This window comes from Triticum urartu, chromosome 2 (assembly GCF_003073215.2).
Source record: "Triticum urartu cultivar G1812 chromosome 2, Tu2.1, whole genome shotgun sequence".
In the NCBI taxonomy this organism is placed as follows: domain Eukaryota; kingdom Viridiplantae; phylum Streptophyta; class Magnoliopsida; order Poales; family Poaceae; genus Triticum; species Triticum urartu.
This window is the reverse complement of record NC_053023.1, coordinates 493,785,040-493,794,853: the sequence shown is the minus strand read 5'-3', so window position 1 is coordinate 493,794,853 and position 9,814 is coordinate 493,785,040. Positions and strand designations below refer to the sequence as shown.

The following is a 9,814-nucleotide window of genomic DNA, read 5'->3' as shown; positions in this document are numbered from 1 at the left end:
CATGGGCAAGATGACTAAGACTCCGTTCTCCGGAACAACAGAGCGAGCAACTGACTTATTGGAAATAATACATGTTGATGTATGCAGTCCGATGAGTGTTGAGGCTCGCGGTGGGTATCGTTATTTTCTGACCTTCACGGATAATTCGAGCAGATATGGGTATATCTACTTGATGAAACATAAGTCTGAAACATTTGAAAAGTTCAAAGAATTTCAGAGTGAAGTGAAATCATCGTAACAAGAAAATAAAGTTTCTGCGATCTGATCGTGGAGGAGAATATTTGAGTTACGAGTCTGGTCTTCATTTGAAACAAATGCGGAATAGTTTCGCAACTCACGCCACCTGGAACACCAGAGTGTAATGGTGTGTCCGAACGTCATAACCGTACTTTATTAGATATGGTGTGATCTATGATGTCTCTTACCGATTTATCACTATCATGTTACCGGTAACGAGATTGAACTAGGTATTGAGATATCAACGATCAAATCTCGGGCAAGTAACATAACGATGACGAAAGGAACAACGTATGCTGTTATGCGGTTTGACCGATAAAGATCTTCGTAGAATATGTGGGAGCCAATATGAACATCCAGGTTCCGCTATTGGTTATTGACCGGAGACGTGTCTCGGTCATGTCTACATAGTTCTCGAACCCGTAGGGTCCGCACGCTTAAAGTTCGGTGACGATCGGTATTATGAGCTTTTGTGTTTTGATGTACCGAAGGTAGTTTGGAGTCCCGGATATGATCATGGACATGACGAGGAGTCTCGAAATGGTCAAGACGTAAAGATCGATATATGAGACAATTATATTCGGACACCGAAAGTGTTCCGGGTGATTTCGGAGAAAACCGAAGTGCCAGAGGGTTACCGGAACCCCCGGGAGAAATATTGGGCCTTATGGGCCTTAGTGGAGAGAGAGGACTGGCCTAGGGCAGGCCGCGCACCCCTCCCCCTCTGGTCCGAATTGAACTAGGAGGGGGGGGGCGCCCCCCTTTCCTTCTCCCTCCCCCCTTCCTTTCCCCCTCCTAGTAGGAGTAGGAAAGAGGGGAGTCCTACTCCTACTAGGAGGAGGACTCCTCCTCCTGGCGCGCCATAGAGGGCCGCCGGCCTCCCCCTTGCTCCTTTATATACGGGGGCAAGGGGCACTTCTAGACACAGAAGTTGATCATTAATCCCTTAGCCGTGTGCGGTGCCCCCCTCCATCATAATCCACCTCGATTATATCGTAGCGGTGCTTAGGCGAAGCCCTGCGTCGGTAGCAACATCATCACCGTCAACACGCCGTCGTGCTGACGGAACTCTTCCGTGAAGCTCTGCTGGATCGGAGTTTATGGGACGTCATCGAGCTGAACGTGTGCTGAACTTGGAGGTGTTGTGCGTTCGGTACTTGGATCGGTCAGATCGTGAAGATGTTCGACTACATCAACCGCCTTCTCATAACGCTTCCGCTTACGGTCTACGAGGGTACGTGGACGATACTCTTCCCTCTCGTTGCTATGCATCACCATGATCTGGCGTGTGCGTAGATTTTTTTTGAAGTTACTACGTTCCCCAACACCAGGATCGCGTCAAACATGGCGTCGGGCGACGAGGCCGGCTGGGCGCCATCGTTTTCGTCCTCGACGGCGGCCTCGGCTCTCACGGCGTACTCCTCCAGAATGTTGGCCTCTCGTGGAGCAGGAGCTCGTGGGGCAGCGCGGGAGGCTGGGATCCGACGGCACTGTTGCGGATTCAAAACAGACACTGATAAGATCGTATTGCAGTTTTGCAATCTGTCACATGGTTGCCACATACATATTTTCATAAAGTAAAGTATCATTTGTTAAAAAAAAACTTACTCGTAACTTCAAAAAAAAGTCGCCTCCTCCCTTTTCCAACCCCCGCTCCCCACCAGGCCACTCCCTCCGTCTCTCGGCAGACGCAAAAAGGGATGAAAAACCAAACTTCTCCCGCAAGACTGGCTCGCACCAAATCGCATCGCCCTTCGAGTCGCCCCTCACTGATCCCTTCGCGTCCTGCTTCCCAAGCCACAGCCCCCAGGCCCCCACGCCCAGCTCCTCCCGCTCCGATTTCACAGCCGGCGAGCTAGCCATGTCGATTCGGCCGCTGTTGCTGCCGGAGCCGCCGGGCGAGGTGGATCGGGCGCCGGAGATCTTCGCGGGTGGCGTGGCCGCGGTGCGCCGCGCAGTCGTCATCGGGAACGGCTGCGCCGGCGCCGAGAACCAGTGCCTCGGCCTCGTCCGCGCCCTCGGCCTGGCCGACCGCCTCACGCTCTACGTAAGCAGAGCGCCGCCCCTCTCGTTTCCTCTCGTCCTGCTATGACTGTGTGACAGGATCGTTGTTAGTGCCCTTGTTAATCATGTCATCAGCTTAGCGTGGCATCGCGTATTGCGATTTAATTATTTGCTTAGTTAATTTTACTAGAATAAAGGCCGTTGCTTGCAACCAATTTACTTGCAACGGAGAAGATTAGGCGGATGTGTATAATTTAGTTACTGGAATTATGTTTTGTTTGAAGTACATGTACCAGGAGCCTATTCAGGTATTTTCTAAAAGTGAATTCTCTAGAAGAGGATCAAAAGTAGTGGATTCTAGAATTATCCGGTTGAGCCTATTCAGGTATTCCCTAAAAGTGAATTCTCTAGAAGAAGCTCTAAATATGTATTTGGCTTCTTGGATGCTTATCAGACGCCACAAAGCATTTCAGATGATGTGGCGTTTTGTTAGCTCTTCTTTTGCACTCAGCTTTGATAAGAGGTTGATTTGATCATCTTATATTTTTGCTGTAACATTATACTACCTTGACATGGCTGTTGTTAGATACTATGTTAGAGCATCTCTAGCAGAGTCACCATATTGGCAGCCTCCAAAACATGTAGGGAGCACGCTCCGTAATATTATGGAGGCTGCCGAGGCAACGCGCAAACTCAAATGCGCCATATTGCAGCCTCCATATTATTTTCTTTTTTTATTGCATCACCTCAATACTCATACACTCAATTTGAGGGATTGAACACTTGACTAAACATTGCGTTACAAAGTTGTTACATGGAGGGAGAAAAGTCGATTAATGACATTTTTATATCATATGTGTTCAAAATTTGTCTCTTTTACATATATTTAGTGACTATAGCTTGATTTTGAGCCCCATGTCGATGGTAAATGCCATGCACGGGGGCACATATGTGCCGAGTCTAGACGAGGCGGTGTGACAGTCCGTCGCGGTTCAGGCTGGAGCGGCGGAATTGGGTGACCTCGTCTTCGTCCCATTCCTGTCCCGTGCGGTCGTCGAGGTCGGGGATGGCTTTATAAGTGGGGGCAAGGCCCAATATGGCGTGATTCGTCCGAATCTGACCGTCTCTGTGTTGAGTTTGCGCCATCTGTCATGCTTCCTCTCCACCACAAAATCCGCCGATGCCTTCTCGTACTCAAGCTAGACAGCGTGGTCCCTCCCCGCCGCCAACGCCTGCCTGACGATGGTCTCGAAGATTTTGTTGTGGCAAGATCCCTCCTGCGCAGCCTCCAACGCGCCGCGGCAGTCCATCTCCTCATCGATTTCGGCGGCCTCTTCCTCCACTTCCTTGTCGAGCATCCGTTCCTCCTCCTCCAAGAGCGGAACCCAGTCCAGCTGAAGGGGAAGCGGCATGGTGAAAGTAGAGGCGAAGAGGAAGTGGAGCTCTGGGGCAACACGGGGTGGCGACGGCCTTTTTATAGGACCAGGCAGCGGGAAAACATGGCGGCAGATTGCACGGGCAGTTGGGCATGCGGCATCCGCCATTAATTGGCCCGTTTCCCGCTGAGATGAGCTTCTGCTGTCCGCGCTATTGGCATGGAAGGAAGATGGGCCGCACGGGAGGATGAGGAGAGAGGTGAAACTTTCCTCCTGCGTGGGCGGTTAGTGATGGAGCGCGCTCCAAAGCAACACCCCACGGCCTCCAAATATGGAGGCTCGGGGGGCTTGATTTGGAGCGGCCTCCATAAATTACGGCGATCCAGGGCGGGATGACGACTCTGCTAGAGCAGACTTTCCGGTCAAAATCGCCAAACAGGCGGTTAAGGATCGAGCCGATATGGCGACTCTACTAGAGTTGCTCTTATATGGCAACTAGTCATCATTCCTAAACGCAAGCTGCTAGAGAGTAAGAGCAACATGTTCAAGGCTTGGTTTTGGAGGTGTAATCATGGTTTAAGCACAACATAGCCTTGACCTCAGTAAGTAGTGTAAGAGGATTGCTTCTAGCTTTTAGAGGGGTTCGTTAATTGTCACTACAGTCTCTTCTTTTAAAACTTTTACCATGTCAGTGTTGTAGTCTGTTGCTGCAAATTAGGGGGGTAAACATTATTGTCACCCTGTCAAGTTAATTCTGAAACGTCTCATCCACTTAATTCTCAGATGGCGATTTTTGGATTTGGTACCGCTTAATTCTTGGCCTGGCCTTTGCTCTGTGCATTCATGGGGTTTCAGCAGCATGTAGTGCCTTAGTGCTCTCTTTGTCATGTGGTGTCCATGGATTGAATTTTGGGTTGTGACGTACTGATTGGAATCTGGGAATGGCTCTACCTTCAAATACTCTAAATAGATTGTCATTTCTTTCTGGATTGCTGTTACTTATAGTCCTGCATGGGCTCAGTTAACAACATAGTAAATAAGAAAACCATGCCAGTGAAAAGTTAATATAATGCTTGTCATTTCTGTCTAGTCTGTAGTTACTCATATGCATGTGTATTAGTTCGGTTAACAATATAAATAGGAACTTAATATAATGCAAATTCTTATTGATATTCGCTATCTTTATCTTTCTCGGTATTTTTCTTAGGTCCAATTATATAACTATGTCACTGACCTCTTCAGTATGCTTTTTTTTTTTTGCCGTTCTTATGGATCTTGAGTACTCTCATTATTAACTTTTTTGTTGAAATATGTTTTGTCATGCAGCGTATTATCAGGCCAACCGGAGGAATCAACAAGTGGCTGCACTTTCTCCCTATCTCCTTGCATAAAATGGTGGACCAAGTACTCAGACATATACTGTCTAACACGACATTCACAACACTGTTTCAAGGAAAACTGTCAGCACCTTATCCTGTCAGTAATGTTCAATCTCTTGGATTGTCTTCTATACTAGAAGCAGATTCCAAAAGGATAGTGACAATGGTCCGTGATACCTTCGAGAAGTAAGGTTCACATTTCTTATATTGTTGCTTATGTCGTTGATTACTTTATTACCTGGTCTAACAACTTTATGACTTAATTATAAGTTATAATCACCACACTGACTGCTTATGGCTGAGCTTGTGTTGGTATATCAGGAAGATATAGTAGAATCATATAATTCGTTTTCATTTCTCTTCTTGGTGATGGAACCTGTAAGAATATGTCATATCAGTATCACTATCGTGACATACCACTATGTCGAACATGTCATATCCTTGAATACTTGTACCATACTTCCAGGAAGAACATTTGAAAGAGAATGTGTTCTTTCATGAATTTGAAATAGGCAACCTATTAAAACATACTTCTGATTGGTCAGTTTCATATGAAAAATGTAGGCTAGCCTAAACATTCTTTAGTATGTTTGCGCCATAAGTATTCAAACGTTCCTGGCATATAGTTCTTCTGCTCTATTTCCTCAAAGTTTGATTCGCTTTCAGGGAAGGCCTGGCCATAGTTGTTGCTTGTGGCCGTGATACCATACCATATGCAAGCTCTGTAAGGTGTTTAGCTCCAGATAATGTCTTTGTCATTCAGGTAGGATACTGAAACAAATATCAGTGGCTTATTTGATAATTTTTCAGTTGTTACTCAGCTAGGGATATGAGCCATTGTGCTGCTTGCCATCCAAATTTGAGCTGAGTTTAATTATACTGTATTTTCTATGTCAGATACAACACCCCAGGTATCGCCTTGATAGGTTCGATTTGGTGGTGACTCCTCGCCATGATTACTACGCTTTAACTGCAAAGGGACAACAAGAAGTACCGTGGCTTTTCCGGAGATGGATTACTCCACGAGAACCACCCGGTCCGAATGTGGTATGCTGCTTTTTTTTTTCCTTGCAAATCTTCATATGTTTTCATCCAGCTGTTCTAGTTCTAAACTTTGAACGTTGGAAAGCTAGGTCCTGACGTCTGGAGCACTTCACCAAGCAGATTCTGCTGCACTACGCATTGCTGCTACAAACTGGCATGATGAACTTGCTCCCTTGCCAAAGCCATTGGTAGTAGTAAATATTGGAGGACCAACAAGTAAACTCCTCCTTCCCTTCCTGCCTACATGTTAGAGAAAATCTGTCGTATCCCTGTTTCACGACATGCCATTGAACAAGCCACTGCGTTGCCAAATCGATGTCCTCCATATCATTTAGTGCAGTACACGAATGTGAAGCTCATGTTCTGGATTTTCTGTTGAAGGCTGGGGCCTCATGCCCATGCCCCCTATCTCACCTAGTAGCAATGTCTATGTAACCCCCCATCATTTCTGCACGCCAGTTGGAGTAGTTCATCGAATGGTTGGCTGCCCCACCATCTGTGACACACTACACATAACTACAAAACAGATGACTTATTTGACTGTGGCAAGAGAACCAATTTATGGGCCTGTTTGGTTTCCAGCCTAAGGTTGCCACGCCTAACCTTAGTCATGCCACAACATTCTAGGCATGTGTTTGGTTCATTGCCACACTTGTGGCTTGCCATATGGTCCACATGTCATAGGCTCAATTTTTTGCCAAATCTTGCCACACTTGTGGTGGCCATTTTGTTAGCCACACTTTTTGTGGCAGCCACACTTTGCCTAAGGTTAGTTGTGGCAAAGTTATTAGTCATCAACCAAACAGGCCCTATATCTTGACCTACTGATTTATCCTGCCCTTTCCTTTTTGTTTGGGTTTGGTACGCATATTATCGAGTAAGAACAATCTCATGTTATTCAGTAGCCGATATTTCATGCACTCTGGATTAGAACAGCATTTGTGTTAGAGTATGCCAATTGAATAAATTTGATGTCTTTAGCTGTAGTATGCTTTAATGCAATAATAGGTATAAATATAATACATTTTACATCTTAAAAGATGGGGTTGTTGCCTTGTTGGGTTACTTTAATAGACAGGGTTGCCAACTTAAATAAGGTTTTGTTACTAATTGCAAACACTCAACTCTAATATACATCACCTGAAACAAAGTATTTTGTATCATGAAGATAAACCTTCCGAACTGAGATGGAGTACGTGCATTTTCTGAATGCCTTAATCCCAAATTTACACTTTATCAGGAATTCCATTGTTATACTGCGTTTTTCTTCTTACAAAATCATGAAACCAAGCAGGACAAGTTATTTTTATTTGCATCTGATCATGTATCGCACAATTTAATTGTGGAATTTAAGTTAGACTGTATGCTCATAGAAACAGGACATGGTAAATAAATTTCGAAGCCGCGCCTTCCATTTTTCTCATTTGTGTAAACTCTTGCATTCCACATGTTTTCTCTTCATCTTACTCCCTCCATACACAGGAGTGGCGTCTTGGGATGTGTGCAGTGAAACTTCTAAATATCTGGCCAATGATATCTGTATGATTATTTAGATTGGAGTTAACCACATTAAAATGATAAAAGATACTTCAAAAAATTTATTGAAAAATATTTTGGAGACCTGGGTGTGTGAGTTGGGGCGGGGGTATTATTACTACTCTATTTATCTTGTTCAAATTTGCCAAGTTGCTGTTGCTAACAAAATACAAGCATTTTTATGCATTCACTTGCTTCGTACTTTTAGAATTTTGAGACCACAGTTTGAGCAGTTTCTGCTTACATGCTGATATATATAGATCTAATGCATGGCATTTCAATTCTCAGGAAACTGTAATTATGGTGTAGACCTTGCCAAGCAGTTGGTAAGCTCACTGCACAATGTTTCAGAGACCTGTGGAAGTGTCAGAATTTCATTTTCCAGGAGAACACCACAAAAGGTAGGACCATTGGTTGCTCATATCTTGTTTTATGAAATTGTGCACAGTTAATTTTTTGGAACCCTTTTTTTGGCAGGTGTCCGATCTTATATTGAGAGAGTTCAGCACACATCCAAAGTTCTACATTTGGGGTGGTGAAGGTAGATAGTACCAAATAAAAAAAATGGCATTTTCAGATGTTTTGATTTTTCAACGCAATGCAGAATTTATGCTGATCCGAATTTTCATATGCTGCAGAACCTAACCCACACCTAGGGCATCTTGCATGGGCCGATGCTTTCATCATAACAGCAGACTCGATAAGTATGCTAAGTGAGGCGTGCAGCACTGGGTGAGTTAGTGCTGTATACTTATACTCGTTGTTCCTGTTTAGGACAGTAAGTAGCTAAGCTTCCTATTACCTCTCTTTCAGGAAGCCGGTCTATGTTGTTGGAACTGAGCATTGCAGGTGGAAATTCTCAGATTTCCACAACACTCTGCAGAAACGAGGGGCTGTTCGTCCTTTAACTGGATCGGAAGATGTAAGTTTGCTATCCCTTCTCAGTTCACATCTCTCTAGTTACTCCTTATCAAGACCAAATCGTGTACTTCTGTTACAATTTTACCATATTGCGAGAAACGAGAGTGTTCCTTTTCCCCTTTCTGGCCACACATTTCTCAAGAGCAAATTCATGGCATGTCTACATGACCCTTTCCTCCATTGTAGATGTCAGACAGCTGGAGCTACCCTCCTCTGAACGATGCCATTGATGTGGCTGCACGGGTTCGTGAAGTGCTTGCACAACATGGATGGACAGTGGGTTAATAGCGGTCGAATCAGAGAAAAAGAGTGCCATTTTTGCTCCAGTTATGTTCCAAGCCCAGACAATTCAGAGCCCACGTTTCAGTTATCTTAGTTGCATCTGCATGAGGATTTTTTTTGCCATATCACCGATGCAAAGCGAGATCGCTTCTTTGCAGAAGATGGCTATATTTTTGGGAACATACTGCGTAAAGTTTTGAGCAATCACACACAGACAGCAGTGTTTATTCTTGGCATATTCATGCATTATTGTACCTAGTGTTATGCTGTAAAGAATCCGATAGAAGTGCGGACTGAGATTAAAAATCTTTGCCATTGGAACGAGGTGACATCATACATTGGGTTATGTGACTCTGTTAAGTTTATCAGCAGCAAGTCCTACTGGTCTTTTGTGCTACACAAGCATACGACGATACGCATATGCTGCGTTTTGTAATAGTATGGGAAACGTGGATGCCACGTTAGGTTCATCTAGCACATATTTTAAAGTACTACTCCCTTCGTTCCGAATTACTTATCTTGGATTTGTCTAGATACGACTCATTTTAGTGCTAGATACCTCTGTATCTAGATAAATTTAAGACAAGTAATTCGGAACGGAGGAAGTACTTGCAAAGCTTAGCACCGTGTGATGGTTTTGGCGATGTTTTGGAATTGACCATAGGTTTGGGGCTCATTCGGTTTGAAGGAAACTAAAATATAAGAATTATAAATAGTATATGAATTTGATAGAATGACATTTGTCATCCTAAAGAATTGTCTTCTCTCAGTTCTTATGCGCAAAATAAGCTTTGAGTTGATGTATTGATTTCTCTTAAAACACAGGAAATAAATAATATTTATATATAATTTCTGTACGCCTTTTCTATATATCGAATCCAAGAAAATTCTATGAAATCCTTGTTTTTATGTTTTTTCTATAAAAATCTTTCAAACCAAATGAGGCCTCGGCCTTTTCATACGCTGGTGAAGATTTTGTAAGATTTCCACGTGGCCTTTGACAGATTGCTGACTTTTGTGAACGTGAAGCCAAGA

At 44.1% G+C, this 9,814-nt stretch overlaps 1 protein-coding gene across 1 annotated transcript; it reads left to right on the top strand.

Moving 5' to 3' along the window:
• The first annotated feature begins 1,900 nt into the window (after nt 1-1,900).
• LOC125538156 (mitochondrial fission protein ELM1-like) lies at nt 1,901-9,113 on the top strand. Its single transcript, XM_048701451.1, has 10 exons — nt 1,901-2,284; nt 4,944-5,182; nt 5,663-5,759; nt 5,894-6,043; nt 6,130-6,256; nt 7,865-7,977; nt 8,054-8,117; nt 8,215-8,308; nt 8,390-8,498; nt 8,684-9,113. Exons 1-10 carry the CDS (start codon nt 2,099-2,101, stop codon nt 8,780-8,782), a joined length of 1,278 nt encoding a protein of 425 aa, XP_048557408.1. The 5' UTR covers nt 1,901-2,098; the 3' UTR covers nt 8,783-9,113.
• The last annotated feature ends 701 nt before the right edge of the window (nt 9,114-9,814 follow it).

Excerpts from the sequence above, each read along its gene's own strand:
- LOC125538156 (XM_048701451.1), top strand. The coding sequence starts at position 2,099 with ATGTCGATTCGGCCGCTGTTGCTGCCGGAGCCGCCGGGCGAGGTGGAT. Across the intron at positions 6,257-7,864 it reads AAATATTGGAGGACCAACAA|GAAACTGTAATTATGGTGTA; the intron begins GTAAACTCCTCC and ends TTCAATTCTCAG. Across the intron at positions 8,118-8,214 it reads CTACATTTGGGGTGGTGAAG|AACCTAACCCACACCTAGGG; the intron begins GTAGATAGTACC and ends CATATGCTGCAG.